This window comes from Scyliorhinus torazame, chromosome 25, assembly GCF_047496885.1.
Source record: "Scyliorhinus torazame isolate Kashiwa2021f chromosome 25, sScyTor2.1, whole genome shotgun sequence".
In the NCBI taxonomy this organism is placed as follows: Eukaryota; Metazoa; Chordata; class Chondrichthyes; order Carcharhiniformes; family Scyliorhinidae; genus Scyliorhinus; species Scyliorhinus torazame.
In genome coordinates this window covers 31,011,504-31,031,664 of record NC_092731.1, presented here as the reverse complement: position 1 = coordinate 31,031,664, position 20,161 = coordinate 31,011,504, and the positions used below count along the sequence as shown (strand labels likewise).

Below are 20,161 nucleotides of genomic sequence, written 5' to 3'. Positions count from 1 at the left end.
TTGGTTATAATTTTTTTACAAAGTCCTCTTGTCTCAGGAATGGGCCATTGGACTGTACAATTGTCAATGTCACTCCATCGCTTCAGCATGGAAGGAGCCAGAGATAATAAAAATAATCGCTTATTGTCACAAGTAGGCTTCAATGAAGTTACTGTGAAAAGCCCCTAGTCGCCACATTCCGGTGCCTGTTCGGGGAGGCCAGTACGGGAATTGAACCCGCGCTGCTGGCATTATTCTGCATTCCAAGCCAGCTGTTTAGCCCACTGTGCTAAACCAGCCCCATAAGGGATGAGGGAGCTACAGCGGTTACTGGAAGCTATAATCGGGGCAGTGGAAATAGGAGCAGTATGAGTTGAACATGGGTGTCAGCATGGATTTGTACAGGGTGGGTCACGGCCTCCATCTTACGAGGAAAGGTTGGACAGGCCGGGATTGTATCCATTGGAGTTTAGAAGAACGGGCAGCGATCTTATTGAATCATCTCAGCTCCTGAGGGCGCTTGACAGAGTGGGTGCTGAGGGGAAGTTTCCCCCTTGTGGGAGAGACCAGAACTACGGGACACGGTTTAAAAAGGAGGTCCCCCATTTGGGATGGGCCTGAGGAGAATTCTGTCTCTCTCAGAGGGTGGTGAGTCTCTGGAACCCTCTTCCCCAGAGAGAGACGGAGGCAGGAGTTCACTGGATACTTTTAAGCGCAGATAGATTCTTGATTATGTTGACTAACAGGGAAGGGATGAGAGTGGGGGGGGGGAGGGGCGGGGTAAGAGGCAGTACTGAGGCCACAGTCAGATCAGGCATGATCTTATTGAATGGTGGAGCAGACCCAAAGGGCCGACATCTGCTTCTGTTGAGTTTTGAGGCGGCCTCTCTCATGGTGAACAGGATAGCGTCAATCGGGGGTGGGGGGGAGGCGGTCAGGACATGTCCAGAAAGAGAGGTGGTGGCGTGATCGGTAAACTAACTGGACGGGTAATCCACAGGCCTACGCTAATGTGGTAGTATCAGGTATTGCAGTACCCGAGAGGCTGTAGACCATTGGGTAAGCCTAGCAGCTTACCATTGGAAGTTTGGTATGTGGCTCCGCCCTGACAGGCGGGGTATAAGAACAGGTGCCATCCCAGCAGCCCTCATTCTGTACCGAAGCTGCTGGGGAACAGATCTAGTCTATTAAAGCCTTCAGTTATGATACAACCTCGCATTTGAGTATAATTGATCGTGCATCTGCTAATTCTTTCTATATGGATTCCCAGAATGAATTTGATACAGTAAAGTCGCTGTAGTCCCAAATGACCATGGGCTGCTTTCCCCTTTGATGGGGAGAGGACTGACTGGTGGTGATTTAACCTCAGGGTCACCACACGAGGGGCAAGGTTGAGAAGGCGGGGCCTTCATGGATAACCTCAGCCGGTATGGGAATTGAACCCACGTTGCTGGCCTCGCTCTGCATCAACAAACCAGCTGTCCAGCCAACTGAGCTAAACTGGCTGACAAGGTCCTGCATGGGAGATTAGCGATGGTGGAATTGGCGGCAGCCTTGTGACATGGGAGATAGGAGGCAGGGATTGGAGACAAAAGGGTATGTACATCGGACGGCATCATGTGGCTAGTGGTGTCCGTCAGGAATACTGGGACGTCTGTTTTAACCATGCTTACCAATATCCGGGATGAAGATTCACCAGAATCATACTGCCGTTTAAACACAGGGATTATGTTGACAGATTGGGCCAACATCCCCTGATTAGTACAGACTAAAGGGAGACCTGATCGAGGTGTCTACACTGATTCCAGGAGCCCATCAGGTGGAAAGATCAAAACTATTTCTTCTGGTGTATTGGGAGTCACTCAGGAGCAATGTCAGGAAGCTCTGCATAAAAGTGAGGGGGAATGCGGGACTCTTAACGCCAAACAGGTGTGGAATCTGGGGGCAGTCAAGAGTTTCAAGACTGAGGTTCCATACTTTTTTTTCTCCAGTAAAGGTTGTGGATGGAGTTAAGATACAGTTAAGATAAGGTTAAGATATAGTTGGGTCATGATCTAATTGACCGGTGGAACAGACTTTCGGGGGAGTCGCTTTTTGGGTTGAAGAGAGAACGAGTCTGTCCTCAACCTGGATCGAATTTGGACTTCGCCCCAGCGACAATGGGCGGACCAGCACCTGAGTGTGACACACCCGTCAAAAATTTGAAAGAGGCTGTTTCTCAAAATGCTGCAAAGCTGCGGCGCCCAGTCAGGATTATTGCCACGGGTGGAGTCCGTGCTGAATTTGGTTGGTGATTTTGAAGGTTGCCTTGCCCCAGACCAGCACTGACTGTATTCCATTTTGTTTTCAGGAGTCAACATAATTACAAGCAGGCTCATGATTGGTTGGTGCATTTGAGCGACCAATGGGAACTTCAACAGTTCTTCCAGAGCTGTCAGGAGGTGGGTGCTTGAACGTTTCGGGGGTGAGTGGGGGGGGGGGGGGGAGGGGTTGTTTCTCAGGGCCTGTCCAGAGAGAGAGATGGTGGCGTGATTGGTAAAATCGCTGGGGCTGTTTACCCAGAGGCCTAAGCTAATGCTTTGGGAACTCGGGGTCGAAGGCCACCACTGTGATTGGTGGAATTTAAATTCAATTTAATAAGTCTGGAATTGAAAGTTAGCCTCGGTCATGGTGACCATGGCGGCACGGTGACACAGTGGAGCACTGCTGCCTCACGGCGCTGAGGGCCCGGGTTCGAATCCCGGCCCTGGGTCACTGTCCGTGTGGAGTTTGCACATTCTCCCCGTGTCTGCGTGGTTCTCACCCCCACAACCCAAAGATGTGCAGGTTAGGTAGAATTGTCTATCACCCTAAAATGCCCCTTAATTGGAAAAAATTAAAATAATTGGGTACTCTAAATTTATTTTAAAAAAGGTAATGCTGACCATTAAACCCGATTGTCATAATAACCCACCTGGCTCACTAATGTCCTTTAGGGAAGTAAATCTACCATCCTTACCCGATCTGGCCTACATGTGACCCGAGGCCCAAGGCAATGCGGTTGGCTCTTTTTTTTTCCAGTGCCAGCAGTGGTGGAATATTTTTTGTTTCTGTTACCCCTGTAATCCAACAGCCAACTGCCTCTGTGGAGACTATCCATCTCGAGTTTAATTCTTGGTCTAACCCACATTCCACACTCCCCGGTATCCATTATTTCTATATATAAACCAACCGAATCCCTCAATTAAATTCCAACCTGCAACTCACACCCAGGTATACGTTATACTCTATATAAACCACTCAACCACTGCACTTCATTCCAGCCTGTAACTCACTCCCGGGTGTTTCTTATCCTACTGTTAGGAAGGGTGGCGCAGTGGTTAGCACTGCTGCCTCACGGCGCCGGGGACCCGGGTTCGATCCCGGCCCCGGGTCACTGTCCGTGTGGAGTTTGCACATTCTCCCCGTGTCTGCGCGGGTCTCATCCCCACAACCCAAAGATGTGCTGGTAGGTGGATTGACCACGCGAAATTGCCCTGTCATAAAATGTCCTACTGTTAGGATACCAGACCAGACCCCCACTTGTGTTAGAATACTGGACTAAAACCCTAAACAGCTATTATGTTTATAAAGCTGTGAGGAAAGTACACTTAACCCCAGCAGTGATGACTCTGACTAATTGACATCTTTAATGTCATAAAAAACTTTAATTTAAACACAGAATTAACCACATTAACAGCAAGAAGTAGATTTACAATTATCATTTAAACAAGGAAAAGTACTTACTATCTATACCTGCTACTAACTCCAATTAGGCAATCCAATGCAGTTCAAATGCCACTTATAAATAAAGTTAACAAAACAGGCTCAGCTGTGCAGACCTTTGGAGAGAGTTCCTTTCAAGAGTAGTTTCATCACACTTCTGATCAACCTGACAGCATTTGGCAAGACTGCTGTTCAATTTAAAATCCTTCTGTCTTGTCAAAATCAAATCCTGCGGCTATCTGCAAAACTGCAGACAGACCTGGCTCCTCCCATTGATTACATCGTCTGTGTAGCCCACTAAGATGTCACATGACCTGCATGTTCATATTCTGCATTTTGCAAACATTGGCTGGTTGAGTAGTCAGCACTCTTGCTTGCTGTGAACATCTGGAGGGATGCACGATTTTGTACGATGCACCAGTTGTTGGGACGTACAGCCTGTGTCGCTGGTATCGCAACGTCACTATTTGATCTATTCAATGTAATTTCTACAGCTCCACATATTATGAGATTAGCCTCGTCAGAAATCGTGTAAACAGGACTGAGCTCTTTGCTCACTTTGCAAACTTGATGCTGAAATAGGACGCATAACATCCATCATGGGCAGCAAGGTGGTACGATGGTTAGCACCGCTGCCTCATGGTGCCAGGGACCCGGGTTCAATTCCGGCCTTGGGTGACTGTCTGTGTGGAGTTGGCATTTTCTCCCTGTGTCTGTGTGTGGGTTTCCTCCGGGTGCTCCGGTTTCCTCCCAAAGTCCAAAGATGTGCAGGTTAGGTTGATTGGCCGTGATAAATTGTCGCCTAGTGTCGAGGGATGTGCAGGTTAGGTGGGTTTACGGGATAGGGGGAGTGGGCCTCGACAGGAGGTTCTTTCGGAGGGTCGGTGCAGACTTGATGGGCCAAATGACCTCCTTCTGCACTATAGAGTTTCATATGATCCGGCAAGATAATGGCTACCCCGATCAGGCCATTAATGTGGTGTATGAATTTCACTGTTGAAATGATGACAGGTTTGTCGGCTATCTGTCCCAATGACTGGTAGATCATATCAGACAGCATGTCCTTTTGGCTGTTTGCAATTGATTATTGAACGTACTCAACCAGCCCATGCTTGTACAGCACAGAATATAATGTCTAATGTTAGTCATGTGATCGTGCAGTTGGACAGCATTTGCTGAACATTCCTGAGTGTGCTCGGAATTATACTAAGATCCGTCGAGTTGGCAATGTGGCTCTCATACGCTTGCTGGGAGCCACATATATTCATATTTAGGGACCTGTCCTCTGCAGGCAAGAAGAACATGACCAGGCATTGCACCTTTCCTAAATCAAACAGAAGTCTGGGCGACAATAGCCCTGTGGTGCAAGTGCCATGGTAACGTCTCGACTAATCAGAGACGACTTGCCAACCAATCAGCACCCTACACTCTTGCAGTATAAATTGATATTCCATTTGAGATTTGGTATTCTTGCGTCTGGCCTGATGAGTACAAGATGAAAAGCTTGGTCCGCATGTTTCTTTTGTTCTGTGCCAGTAAACGGCTATAAATTATTTCAGTGACAAGATACGATATAACAGGAGGTAAACAGGCAGTGAAAACCTCATGGATAGAATTAAAAAATAGAAAAAGTTTAGACTGATGTGGGAGACGTACACAGGCCCCTGATAGCAGCTGTGAAGTGGCAGAATGTATTAATGCAGAAATTAATAGTAAAGATGGGGTGATTTTAATGGCAAATTTTAACTTTCACACTTTTGCCTTGGAGGGAATGTATTGGAGTTTCACTAGATTAATCCCTGGAATGGCAGCATTGTTTTATGAGGAGGGATTGAGAAGACTGGGTCTGTATTCCCCAGAGTTTCGAAGAATGAGGGGTGACCTCATTGAAATTTAGAAAATTCTTACAGGGCAGAGATGGATTTGTGGCACAGTGGTTAGCACTGCTGCCTCATGGCGGCAGGGACCCGAACTCGATTCCGGCCTCGGGTGGCAGTCTGTGTGGAGTCTGCACGTTCTCCCAGTGTCTGCGTGGGTTTCCCGTAACAGCCTCCCCGAACAGGCGCCGGAATGTGGCGACTGGGGGCTTTTCACAGTAACTTCATTTGAAGCCTACTTGTGACAATAAGCAATTTTTATTTCATTCATTTTCATTTCCAGAGCGGGTGCTCTGGTTTCCTCCCACAGTCGAAAGATGTGCAGATTAGGTGGATTGGCCATGCTAAATTGTCCCTTAGTGTCCAAAGGTAAGGAAGGGTTATGGTGTAATGGCGTTAGGGCGGGGGATGGGGCCTAGGTAGGGGTGCTCTTTTGGAGGGCCGGTGCAGTCTAGATGGGCCGAATGGCCTCCTTCTGCACTGTCGGGATTTTTGTGACGTAATTGCAGGCCTGACAGACTGAATGACCCACTCCTGTTTCCGTGTTCCTATTTCAGTTAACTAAAGTGTTAAGGGCCAAGAGACAATGATGACTGTTGGAACCTGGTCAGCGATCAACCATGATCACTGAATGGTGGAATAGGCTCGCAGGATTATATGACCTATTTCTAATCCTATATGTTAAGAACGCTGCTGATGTAAAATGCGCGGGTATTCCAAATCCCAGGTGGAAAACCTGCAACTACTGGTCTCAATTGTATTTTGCAATTTGCCGATAATGTGAGGGAAGATGTGAGAACCAGAGAAAGGTGTCCCAGAGGTTTGTGATGATTTTAAACAAAATAAATGGTTATTAAACAGTGAAACACACTGGAAAGTCACCTAAAAATACACTTAATTACATTAATGGCTACTTGCAGTACCGTTAAATTTATCTAGTTCCAAACCCCTCTATTTTCTTTTCCTCAGAGCTAAACCTCCCCAAACAACAACCCATAGGTTTTATAACTTGAAGTATACGTGAAATGCAGCAATAGTTACCACACCAGGCACCAAAATCTTTTGCTGTTGCTTCTGACTTATGATAGAGACAACTGGCTTTTCAAACAGGTTTTCCCCAGGCACAGATTTTTGGGAGTGGACACAGATTGCTGCTATGGTTTGCAGACTCAAAACAGCTCCCTTGCATTGGACGAACTTGCCTCTGTAATATTTCTTTTCCTTTTGATCTTGCCTTTTCTGAACTAATCCTCTCAGAACTCTTAATCAGCATAAGACCATAAGACATAGGAGCAGAATTAGGTCACTCGTGCCCATTGAATCTGCTCCGTAATTCAATCATGGTTGATATGTTTCTCATCCCCATTCTCCTGCCTTCTCCCCAGAACCCCTGATCCCCTTATTGATCAAGAACCTATCTATCTCTGTCTTAAAGACACTCAGTGATTTGACCTCCACAGCCTTCTGCAGCAAAGAGTTCCACAGATTCCCCACCCTCTCGCTGAAAAAATCCTCCTCATCTCTGTTTGAAAGGATCGTCCCTTTAGTCTGAGATGGTGTCCCCTGCTTCTAGTTTTTCCTACAAGTGGAAACATCCTCTCCACGTCCACTCTATCCAGGCCTCACATATACTGTAAGTTTCAATAAGATCCCCCCTCATCCTTCTAAACTCCAACGAGTACAGACCCAGAGTCCTCAACTGCTCCTCATATGACAAGTTCTTCATTCCAGGGATCATTCTTGTGAACCTCCTCTGGACCCATTCCAAGGCCAGCACATCCTTCTTTAGATACGGGGTCCAAAACTGCTCCCAATATTCAAAATGGGGTCTGACCAGAGCTTCACACAGCCTCAGAAGTATATCCCTGGTCTTGTATTCTAGCCCTCTCGACATGAATGCTAACATTGCATTTGCCTTCCCAACTGCCGACTGAACCTGCACATTAGCATATCAAAACCCTTGTTCCATCAATTTATCCAACCTGCCTTTACTCCAGACTCCATGTTAAAATTGTGCTTTCCTCTTTAAACATACAATCACCATAGCACATTCCCAATCATTGGATTTCTTGTTTTTTCATTTCATCACAATTTTCGAACATATGGGCTGGGATTCGCCCTTCTGGGGACTTCGTTCCCATGGCACCAAGAGAATTGGCGGCAACCACTCCGCACTTTCAGGGGCTAGGTGGACGGCAGAGGGATTGGTGTCGCTCCAGCCGGCGTCGAAGGGATGAGGCGCGTTCGGGCATGCGCCGAAGGGCTGGCGTGATCTTGCGCATGCGCGGAACTACCAGCCTGATTCCGCGGATGCGCAGACCGGCCGGCGTATTTTGGCGCATGCGCGGGGGGGGGGGGGGGGGTTCTCTGCGCCGACAATGGCAGAGCCATGAAGAAAGGAATGCCCCCACGGTACAAGCCCGCCCGCAGATCGGTGGGCCCCGATCGCGGGCCAGACCACTGTGGGGGCACTCCCCCCCCCCCCCCCGGGGTCGGATGCCCCCGCGCCCCCCGCCCCCACCCCGCCCCCGCCGACCAGCCTGCCAGGTCCCGCTGGTATGTCAGTTGAGTGATTCACGCCGGCGGTACTGGCAAAAGCTGGACAGCCGCTAGGCCCATCGGGGCCCAGAGAATCGCCGGGGGGGGGGGGGGCCGCTATCAACGGCCCCCTACTGGCGTGCCGGGAATCCCGCCCCTGGCCAAAAAACGCCGCTGGAGAATACGGCAGCTGCCGTTTCGGGGCGGTGGGGCGTGATTCGCACCGCCCCCCCCGGGGATTCTCCGCCCCGGTGGGGGGGTCGGAGAATCCCGCCCTCGATCTATGTTATTCTATCTATAAACCTCGCTAACCACTCTATTCGATTGCAGCCTGTAACACCTTTGCATTTTACATATAAATCCCCTGAAACCTTAGATTAAATTACAGCGTATAACCCAATCCTTGCTCTCTGTTATTCTAGGCATAACCTTTTTAAAACCCTCAATTAGATTCTTCCCTGTATTCGCTCTGGAGTATCTTTTATCCTATGTATCAATCCCACTAATCCCACGATTAGTTTCCAACCTTCAACTTACTTGTGGATATTTGTTACTCTGTATGTAAACCACCTGAATCCTTTGGTTAGATTCCAGCCTGAACACTCTGTTGGGTACCCATTATTTTGTATACCAATCACTCAAACTCCTCAATTCGAATCCAGTCTGTAACACTTTCATGGGGATTTGTTGCTCTTATCTCTCATCCTTGATTAGATTTCAGTCAGAAACTCCCTCCCGAGGCTCCCATTTTTCCATGTTAATCTCAACGAGATGCTTGGCTGTAATTAACTGCGGACATTGCACTGAATAGAGTGTTCGCGAGAGATGGGAATCTGCCCTATTAATATTCCCCACTAACTCGGGTGGCATGGTGGCATCGTGGTTAGCACTGCTGCCTCACACCGCCGAGGACCCGGGTTCGATCGTGGCCCCGGGTCACTGTCCGTGTGGAGTTTGCACATGGGTCTCACCCCCACAACCCAGAAATGTGCAGGCTAGGTGGATTGGCCGCGCTAAATTGCCCCTTAATTGGAAAAAAATAATTGGGTACACTAAATTTACAAAAACGATATTCCTCAGTAACTGCCCAATTAGATTTCAGCCTATATAATACAAATAATAATCTTTATTGTCGCAACACTGCAATGAAGTTACTGTGAAAATCCCCGATTCGCCACACTCCGGCACCTGTTCGGGTACACAGAGGGAGAATTCAGAAATGTCCAATTCACCTAGCAAGCACGTCTTTCGGGACTTGTGGGAGGAAACCGGAGCACCCGGAGGACACGGGGAGAAGTGCAGACTCTGCACAGACAGTGACCCAAGCTAGGAATCGAACCCAGGAACCTGGCGCTGTGAAGCAACAGTGCTAACCACTGTGTCACCGTGCCGCCCACTTGTAACTCATCCATAGGTATCTGTTATTCCATAAACCCCCAAACCCCTTGAATAGATTGTGGCCCATCATCCACACATGGGAATATATGAATCCCCAAAGCCCTTTATTAGATTCCAGCCTCCCATTCATTCATGGGAGTCTGGTATTCTGTCTATCATCTCTCCCGCCCATTCCCAACACTCAGATCCCTGGATTAGATCCTTGCCTTTCACTGTCTGCTATTTAGAATACACTTATTTGTAGTGCTGTACATTATGAGCCTTTGCTTGTTGTGAGATGTGACATTGCCAACAGAACTTGGCCTCTGATGCTGCTGTCTGTCTGTTGGGTTTGATGATGGCTGCCAGAGTTGTGTTCGATGTTCGCAGGAAGGTCTGCCAAGGTATTTCTGCTGTGAAGCTGCCAGGTCTTCTCAGTAGCCCCACAAGGATATTTACTGGAATGCGTTCAGTGATATTTGGGATATGTTGAGCAGTTGCTAGGATATGATTGGTCACGGGATTGCTCAGCTCTGTCTTTCACTTGCTACTTTCGCTGTTTGGCACGCAAGTATTCCTCCTGCGTTGTGTCTTCATGAGTACATTAGAGATAGGAGCAGAAGTAGGCCATTCGGCCCATCGAGTCTGCTCCGCCATTTGATCATGGCTGATATGTTTCTCATCTATTACCTACAATGTTACAGACCAAGAGGCTGGATTTCAAAATCAGGCAGAGCACCTCCTCCCTGGAACACATGACCTCGGAGCAGGAGCGGCAATTTAGCCGAAACATCTTCAATGTGATCATGGCTCATCCCATCCTGGCCTCAACTCCACCGTCCTGCCCGTTCTCCAAAACACTTCAACCATTGCCAATTATAAATCGGTCTAACTCCTCCTTAAATTTACTCACTGTCCCAGCACCCACCGCACTCTGGGGTAGCGAAATTCCACAGATTCACGACCCTTTGGGAGAATAGTTTCTCCTCAAATCTGTTTTAAATTTGCTACCTCTTACCTGAGACTATGCCCCACTAGAGGAAGCATCCGCTCCACGTCCACTTTATCCATACCTTTTAGCATCTTGTCTACCTCAATTTGATCTCCACTCATTCTTCTAAATTCGAGAGATATCGGTCGAACCTGTTCGATCTCTCCTCTTACGACAAACCCCTCATCTCTGGAATCAATCTCGTGAATCCCCTCTGAACTGCCTCCAATGCCACTACATCTTACCTCGAATAAGGGGACCAGAACTGTGGCACAATACTCCAGGAGTAGTCTCACCAATGCCTTGTACAGTTGCAACAACACTTTCTTACCTTTTTACTCGATTCCTTTTGCTATAAATGCCAACACTCCATTTGCTTTCTTTACTATCTGCTGCACCTGCAGGTTCGTTTCTGTGACTCCTGCACAAGGACACCCAGATCCCTCTGTATCGGAGCTCCCCGAACTCTCTCCCCATTTAGATAATAAGTTGCCTTCCCATTTTTCCGAACAAAATGCACCACCTCGCACTTATCCACGTTAAACTTCATCTGCCACATTTTGGCCCACTCTCCTGGCCTACCTATATCCATTTGTAAGTCCCCATTGCAACTTACTATCCCACCTATTTTTGTGTCATCTGCGAATTTGGCTATAGAACCTTCTATCCCTGTATCCAAGTCGTTAATATAGATTGTGAAAAGCTGGGGGTCAAGGACCGAACCCTGGGGCCCCCCACTAGTTACGTCTAGTTCCAAAAAAGACCCATTTATCCCGACTCTCTGTCTCCTATACGCCCAGCCAGTCTTCTATCCAAGCTCATAAGTTACCACTCATCCTATGTGATCCCAGCTTGTGAATTATCTTTCTGTGCGGCACCTTATCAAACGCCGTCGGGAAGTCCAGATATAATACATCTACAGGATCTCCTTGATCCACTTTGCTTGTGAAATCTTCAAAGATTGCTAGCAGATAGTCAAACATGATTTGCCGTCATAAAACCACGCTGTCTTCGTTGGGTCGACAACTCCATTGGCCAGGATGTGTTGAGCAGCCGCTGGGATAGGATCCCAGGAAGATAGGAACCGGGAGGAGGCCATTCAGCCCATCGAGCCTGTCCTACGATTCAGAGGGATCATGGCTGACCTGTGACCTAACACCGCAAAACTACTTATTCGCCTTCAGTTAACAGGAATCTATCAATCTCCGATTTAAAATTAACAATTGACCATCAATTGTTGTTTGTGGAAGAGAATTTCTCTGACACATAGGGTGGGATTCTCCGAGCCCCCGCCGGGGTCGGAGAATCGCCGGGAGCGGCGTAAATCCCGCCGCGCCGCACCGACGCCGCTCGCGATACTCCCCAGCCCCCCAAAAATCCCATTGACGTGAATGGCGAAGACGGGCACGACGCAATAGGCCCCGGGGCCGCCCGAATTCTCCGGGCCGGATGGACCGAAGTCCCGCCGACGTGACCACGGGGTCATGTTGGCGGAAATCAAACCACCTATTTAACGGCGTCAACCAGTCGTGCCTGGTTGACTCCGGCCAGTGCGGAGGTAGGGGTCAGCGTGTGACGGCCACCGGAGAAGTGACGGCACGGCCGCAGGTTTGTGGGGGTGGGGGTGGGAGGAGCCGTTGGAGTGTGCGTTGCGGGGGGAGGGGGGGAGGGGGGAGAGGGGCATAGGGGGAGGTGGGGGGGGTGGGGGATGGGGTGGGGGAGGGGAACTGGGGAGGGGAGGGGGGATGGGGAGGAGGGGGGGGGAGGGGGAGGAGAGTGGGGGGGGGCATTGGGGTGGGCGAGTGATGGGGAAGGTGTCTGCCAGAGAGGAGTGGGGGGGTGGGGGTTGGGGGAGGGCGAGTGATGGGAAGGTTGTGTGCCGGGAAGGAGGGGGTGGGGGTTGGGGAGGGCGAGTGATGGGGAGGGGTGCGTGCCGGGGAGGAGGGGGGGTGGGGGTTGGGGGAGGGCGAGTGCCGGGGAGGAGGGCGGGTGGGGGGTTGGGGAGGGCGAATGATGGGGAGGGGTGCGTGCTGGGGAGGAGGGGGGTGGGGGTTGGGGAGGGTGAGTGATGGGGAGGAGGGTGGCTGGGGGTTCGGGAGGGCGAGTGATGGGGAGGAGAGTGGGGGGGGGGGCGTTGGGGAGGGCGAGTGATAGGGAGGGTGTCTGCCAGAGAGGAGGGGGGGTGGGGGTTGGGGAGGGCGAGTGATGGGGAGGGTGTGTGCCGGGGAGGAGGGGGTGGGGGTTGGGGAGGGCGAGTGATGGGGAGGGTGTGTGCCGGGGAGGAGGGGGGGCATTGGGGAGGGCAAGTGATGGGGAGGAGGGTGGGTGGGGGTTGGGGAGGGCGAGTGCCGGGGAGGGAGGGGGGGGGTGGGGGTTGGGGAGGGCGAGTGATAGGGAGGGTGCGTGCCGTGGAGTATAGGGGGGGGCGTTGGGGAGGGCGAATGATGGGGAGGGTGCGTGCCGGGGAGGAGGGGGGGTGGGGGTTGGGGAGGGCGAGTGCCGGGGAGGGAGGGGGGGGTGGGGGTTGGGGGAGGGCGAGTGATAGGGAGGGCGCGTGCCGTGGAGGATAGGGGGGGGCGTTGGGGAGGGCGAATGATGGGGAGGGTGCGTGCCGGGGAGGAGAGTGGGGGGGGGGGGGGGGGGGGGGGGGTTGGGGAGGGCGAGAGTGATGGGGAGGGTGCGTGCCGGGGAGGAGAGTGGGGGGGGGGGGGGGTTGGGGAGGGTGCGTGCCAGGGAGGACGGGGGGGGGCGGGGTTCGTCTGGACAGGTGCCAGCTTGCAACAGTCCGCGACCATGCAGCCCATGGCACCTGGCTGCGGGAAGGGGGGTGGGGGGCAAAGATGACATGTCGTCTATCCCTCCCACCCCCACCCCCTGCAGGCCGTTATGTTCGGTCATCACCCAGCGATGTTGGCCACCGTGGCGGGAGCCGCACTTCTACATGTTTCCCTGGGGGAGCTGGAGGACGAGCGTGCCAGGGAGGCGGCGGAGGCTGCCGCAGAGGAGCGTGCCGCAGGGAGGCAGGTGGCAGCTGCCCAGGCTGGTGGGCCGCCCGCCCCGACAGGAACGAGGAGGAGGTGGAGGAGGTGGTGGTGCCACGGAGACGGAGACGCCTGATTAGGCCCCGTGTGTACCGGCCCCGCTCGGCGTACCAGGACCTCACGGACCGGGCATGCAGGAAGGGGACTCCGAATGAGCCAGGAAACCGTCGCCCACATCTGCCATCTCATGGCACACCTGGCACCGTGTGGCACTGGGGCGGACACACTCTCCCCGTGGCCGTCAGGTCACGCTGGGCCTGAACATTTATGCCACGGGGTCATTCCAGGCGCCCAGTGGGGATCTGTCCGGCATCTGCGCAGACATCGGTGCACCGGTGCATCCGGGCAGTGACAGACACCCTGTTTGCCATTGCGGACCGCTATATTCAAATCCCTGTAGACCGTGCCCACCAGGATGCCCGGGCAGCGGGATTCGCTGACATGGCCAGGGTGCCCATTGGTCCAGGGGGCGATCGATGGGATGCACGTTGCCGTGCGACCACCTGCGGATAACAGGGCTGTGTTCACGAATAGGAAGGGGACCTACTCCATGAACGTGCTGGTGGTCTGTGACCACCGCATAAGGATCCTGCACGTCGGCGCCGGTACCCAGGCAGTGTACATGACTCATTCGTATTGGCGCAATCTTTCATCCCCAGCATGTTCGAGGCCCCCCCCCCCCCCCAACCCAGCTGAGGGGCTGGTTGCTGGGCGACAGGGGTTACCCGTTGTGGTCGTGGCTGATGCCGTCTATACGGAAGCCACAGACTGACACGGAGAACCGCTACAACGATGCCCATGCAGCGACCAGGGGTGTGGTCGAGAGGTGCTTTGGGCTGCTGAAGATGCGGTTTCGGTGCCTGGACCACTCTGGAGGGGCCCTCCAGTACCCGTCGGAGAGGGTCGGCCGCATCGTAGCGATGTGCTGCGTCCTGCACAACACAGCCCAGCAGAGGGGCGATGTGCTGCAGGCAGAGGAGGGGGAAGGGGAGGAACAGCAAGACGAGGCGCAGACCTCCCCAGATGAGGAGGATGGGGGAAATGAACAGGACAGACGGGCTGGACATGGACGGGAGGCTGCCCACCGTTACCGGCTGGGCCAGCGGACACGGGACAGGCTGATAGCCGCCCGGTTCACGGACTAGGGGGGGGGATGGGAATCGCCGACTGTGGGCACAGACAGCACAGTACAGCACCAGCCTACCACCCTCACCCCACCCACCCAACACCAACCACCCTCACCCCACCCGCATGCACACCACCCCTCCATTGCACATCCACCTGCGGCACAACGGGCCGGGCTCACACGGTCGCCGGTGGACGCGTGTCTATTGCAGGCCATGGAGGATGATGACAACCCGCCCTGCGATGAGCTCCTGGCTCTACATCGTTGGACAATGTCCTGACCCATGGTCACAGTACCACCATCTACCCGGACCATCCCTGCATGCGGCCGTGACACTGCAGCGCACGGTCCCGTTGTCTGCCTGGGGGGATGGCGGGAGGGGCGACCCGGGGGGAGGGGGGGGACACACACTCACCTGAGGCCGACGTTCTATCACCCCTCACACACACACTGGCGTTCACCTCACACCCCACCCCGCACGCTTCGGACAGAGCACAAAGGCAGCTTCTGTAGGTGTGAAAGTGATTTTAATAACAAACAGTTCATACACGTGCCCTCGCCCCTGTAACTAATCTGTGCCCTGCACCCGTGCCAACTTACTCAGTGTCTAATTTTCTGGCTTTACGGGCCCTATGACTACGTCTAGGTGGTTCCCCAGAAGGTACAGCAGAACTGGAGGTGGACTCCTGTGATTCCTGCCCTCTGACACGGGATCCCTTTGGCGGCCGTTTCCTGGGGCGTCCTGGCCTAGATGGGCCAGGCTGCGGCCTGGGCGACTGGGATGGCGAGCTGCCAGCCTGTCCTGCCTGTTGCCCACCCGATGCACCTGGGGCGGAAGGGGTGTGGGGGGGGGGAGAGTCCAAAGTATCGCAGTGTTCCGGGACCTCCCCTAAAGGGGGACCCGGAATGGGCCGCAGCACCTCCTCCTCCCCTCGGGGTGCCCGATGGCCCGGGACTCTACATGGGTCGGGGATGCGAACGGACCGAGCACCCAACGCCCCCCCCCCCCCCGACACCTGGCGCTGCCAGTCCTGGAGGCCCGCCCTGGTATCAACAAGGGTCTGCAAGTTTGCAGCCATGGAGCTCAGGGAGTTGGCCATCCCTGTCTGTGTCTGGGCGACGGCCCGGCCAGCACCTGGGCAATGGTGCCGATGCCCTCAGCGATGGCCTGCTGGGACTGGGCCATGGCGTTGAGCGCCTCTGCGATCTGCTGCTGGCTCTGGCTCATGGCTGCCTGTGAGAGGGGCAGCTACGTCCTGGGCCACGGACGCCGCTGGCACGGAAAGCCCCAGGCCTTGCATACTGCTCCCTATATCTGCCACCGTCACCCCCATTGCCTCCACCGCGGACTCCACCCGTGCGGTTTCGGCCTGGGTTGGCACGCATGACCGGCACCACTCCCTGCTCCTGCACGCGTGTGGACTCCTCCAGCTGCCGCAAGTCGGCAGTCGCCTCCTTCGATCGTCCCTTGGTCCGTGAGTGCATCGGGTCTATGGGTGGGTGTGGTAATTCCAGGAACCCGGGACCCATCTGGGCGGCAGAACGTTGCCTGCGCCGGGCAGCCCTCTGACCGCCCGGCCCCTCGGCTGCTCCTACCTCCACCTGCTGTACCGGGACGGCTGTGTTGTGCGCATCAGTCAGTGTACCAGACTAAAGTGCCCAACCAAGTTGAGTGTCTCTGCGCTGGTGGAGGGTGTAGGAGATAGCAGTGGCGTAGTGTCGTGCTCCTCGTCCAACCCAAAGTCAGGGTCCCCTGAAGTGGTGGCTCCTGTCCATCCGTCCCCTGTGTGTGGATGTCCTGTGTGTTAGGCTCCTGTGTGTTAGGCTCCTGTGTGTTCGGGGTCCTGTGCGATAGTGTCCTGGGCATCAGTATCCTGGGCGTCAGTGTCCTGGGCGTCAGTGTCCTGGGCATCAGTGTCTTGGGCATCAGTGTCTTGGGCATCAGTGTCTTGGGCGTCAGTGTCCTGGGCGTCAGTGTCCTGGGCTTCAGTGTCCTGGGCGTCAGTGTCCTGGGCGTCGGTGTCCTGGGCGTCGGTGTCCTGGGCGTCGGTGTCCTGGGCTTCAGTGTCCTGGGCGGTCAGTGTCCTGGGCGTCAGTGTCCTGGGCGTCGGTGTCCTGGGCATCGGTGTCCTGGGCGTCGGTGTCCTGGGCGTCGGTGTCCTGGGCGTCAGTGTCCTGGGCGTCGGTGTCCTGGGCGTCGGTGTCCTGGGCGTCGGTGTCCTGGGCGTCGGTGTCCTGTGCGTCAGTGTCCTGTGCGTCAGTGTCCTGGGCGTCAGTGTCCTGGGCGTCAGTGTCCTGGGCGTCAGTGTCCTGGGCGTCAGTGTCCTGGGCGTCAGTGTCCTGGGCGTCAGTGTCCTGGCGTCAGTGTCCTGGCGTCAGTATCCTGGGCGTCAGTGTCCTGGGCGTCAGTTTCCTGGGCGTCGGTGTCCTGGGCGTCGGTTGTCCTGGGCGTCTGTGCCCTGGGCGTCTGTGCCCTGGGCGTCTGTGCCCTGGGCGTCTGGTGCCCTGGGCGTCAGTGTCCTTGGCTTCAGTGCCCTGGGCGTCTGTGCCCTGGGCGTCTGTGCCCTGGGCGTCTGTGCCCTGGGCGTCTGTGCCCTGGGCGTCTGTGCCCTGGGCGTCTGTGCCCTGGGCGGTCTGTGCCCTGGGCGTCTGTGCCCTGGGCGTCTGTGCCCTGGGCGTCAGTGTCCTGGGCGTCAGTGTCCTGGCATCAATGTCCTGGGCGGTCAGGGGGATATGGGGGAATGGGGGATATGGTGAAAGGGGGATATGGGGAAAAGGGGGATATGGGGGAAAGGGGGATATGGGGAAAGGGGGATATGGGGGAAGGGGGATATGGGGGAAGGGGGATATGGGGGAAAGGGGGATATGAGGGAAAGGGGGATACGGGGGAAAGGGGTATATGGGGAAGGGGGTTAGGGGAAAAAGGGGAATATGGGGGAAGGGGGAGATATGGGGAAAGGGGGGGATATGGGGAATGGGGGGATATTGTGCAAGGGGGGATATGGACAAGGGGGGGATATGGGGCAAGGGGGGATAGGGGAAGGGGATAGGGGGATGGGGGGATAGGGGAAAAAGGGGGATATGGGGAAGGGGGGATATGGGGGAAGGGGGGATATGGGGGAAGGGGTGATGTGGGGGATAGGGAAGGGGGAAGGGGGAAAAGGGGGGGCAGGCAGTGGGGCGTCTCACTTGGTGGTGCGCCCTCGACCTCTGCATCCGCAACCTCCTGGCCTCAGGTCCGCCTGCAAGGTCCACGGCCCTCTCCTCATGAATAGTGAGTGATCGCAGTTCGGTGTGGACCCCTCCGGTCTTCTCACGGTCCCGGTTGTTGTGAGCGCGCTTCTCCTGTGAGGGGCGGGAGGGTGGCATGGATTAAAGGGCAACAGTGTTAGGCAGAGATACACATTGCAGGCCAGCGGTTGTGTGTATGTTGGCAGAGGTGCGCAACCCATCCTGCCAATGCAGCCTGCATGGGTGGGTGCAGCCATGTCGGTTGCACCTAGGGCTGTGCCGCCCATTGTGGCTGGCGGGGGGTACTCACCCTGCTGCCCTGACAAGGTCATTGACCTTCTTGTGACACTGGACGCCTGTCCTTGCTGTTACGGCCACGGCACTGACGGCCTCTGCCACCTCCCTCCACAGGCGCCGGCTGAAGCTTGGAGCGACCCTGCGGCCGTGGTCCGGGGTACAGGGCCTCCCTCCTCTGCTCCACTGCGTCCAGGAGCGCCTCGATGCCCCGCTCCTGGAACCTTGGTGCTGCGCGGCGGGCGGCCATTTTGCCGGATCTCCGGGAGGGGGGGGGGGGGGGGGGGCGTGTTTAGTGCTGCGATGCCATGCGCGTCTGTGACGGGTGACGCCGTCGCGAAATGGCGTCACGCCGCTGCTAGCCCATCCCCGGCCGGAGAATTCGCAACGTTCTGGAGGGCCCGACGCCGGTGTGTTTCCCGCCCGTTTTTGGCGCCTACGTCAGGCCATGGTGCCAATTCACGGAGAATCCGGCCCGCTGTATTTAGAAGAGTTCATTAACTTAATTCCTGAAAATATTGGCTCTAATATTTACACTGTGACCCCCCAGTCCGAGACTCCATTATCAGCGGAAATAGTTGCTCTCGATGTGAGCTATCTCCTCTCCTCAATATTTTGAAAATTTCGATAAAGTCACCCCTCAATCTTCTAAATCCCAGGGACCACTGCCCTAGTTTATGTTGTCCCTCCCCGAAATTTAACCCTTTTGAGGCCTGGTCAACTTACACTGGATTCCCATCAAGGCCACGGCTGGGTTGTGGGACCCCAGCATTGGTCTCGCCGGGGTTTTGTGAGGCTGAAGCAGGACTTCACCCTCCTTGCATTCGAGACCTCGAGATATAAAGGCCAGCGTTCCATTCGCCTTTTTGTTCACTTGTGTACCTGTTTTGCGACATTTTAACGGTCTAAGTGCCCAAGCCTAGCTCGGTGGCAGGAATGTGTATGGCGGCTGCTGGGATGTATTCAGAGGTTGCCTGGATGCGTACGGCGTTGCCGCGGTATGTTCTGTGGCTACCAGTGTGATCGCCGGGATGCGTTAAGTCGCTGCCCTGGGTGGTTGCCGGGATGCGTTCCGGTTTCCTGGATCGTTGCCGGAATATGTTTCGGCTGCCAGGCTGGAAGATTCACCGAGACATGTTCAGTAGTTGTTGGGTCAGCTCATTGGGTGCTGGATGCTCGTTGGAATGTGTTCAGCAATTTATCTATTATTTATCCTTTCCAGGGGTTTGGCTGTCGCTGGCTAGGCCAGCATTGATTGCCCACCTCTAATTGCCCCTTGAGGAGGTGGCGGTGAGTCGTCTTCTTGAGCCTCTGCAGCCCGTCTGGTGTAGGTACACCCCCTGTGCTGTCAGGGAGGGAATTCCAGGATTTTGACCCAGCGAGACTGAAGGGGACGATGATATATTTCCAAGTCAGGGTGGTGAGTGGCTTGGAGGGGAACCTCCAGGTGGTGGTGTTCCCTTGTGCCTGCTGTCCTTGCCCTTCTAGATGGTCAAGGTTTGTGGGTTTGGAAGGTGCTGCTGAAGGAGCCTTGGTGAGTTCCTGCAGTGCACCTTGTAGAGGGTACACACGGCTGCCACTGTGTGTCGGTGGTGGAGGGATGTGTTCAGTGGTTGCCAGGGTGGTTCCTGGTCAGTGGTTGCTCGGATGGTTGTCGGGATGATTGCCGAGTTGTGTTCAGTGGTTGTCAGGGTGGTTGCCGGGTTGTGTGAAACAGTTACCGGGCAGTGGTTGTAAGGGAGGATGCCGGGATTGTGTGGAACAGTTGCCGTGATGTGTTCAGTTGTCGCGCGGGGTGGTTGCTGGGAGGCATTCAGGGTGTGCTGGTGTGGTTGCTGGTAGCGGTTGCCGGGGTGGCTGCCAGGATGTATTCAGGAGTTGTCAGGATGTATTCAGTGGTTCTGGGGTTAGTTGCTGGGCAGCGGTTGCCAGGTTATATTCAGCGGTTGCCAGGATGTGTTCA

General features: G+C 54.6%; 1 protein-coding gene across 1 annotated transcript in view; it reads left to right on the top strand.

Annotated features, from left to right (window-relative positions):
* The window catches only part of sptbn4b (spectrin, beta, non-erythrocytic 4b), a gene marked incomplete at its 5' end in the record, with an annotated part of 283,604 nt that overhangs the window by 66,355 nt on the left and 197,088 nt on the right, over positions 1-20,161 (top strand). The window contains one exon of the mRNA XM_072489877.1: positions 2,330-2,420. Within this exon, the coding sequence (XP_072345978.1) occupies positions 2,330-2,420 (91 nt within the window). The remainder of the gene's footprint in view (positions 1-2,329; positions 2,421-20,161) is intronic.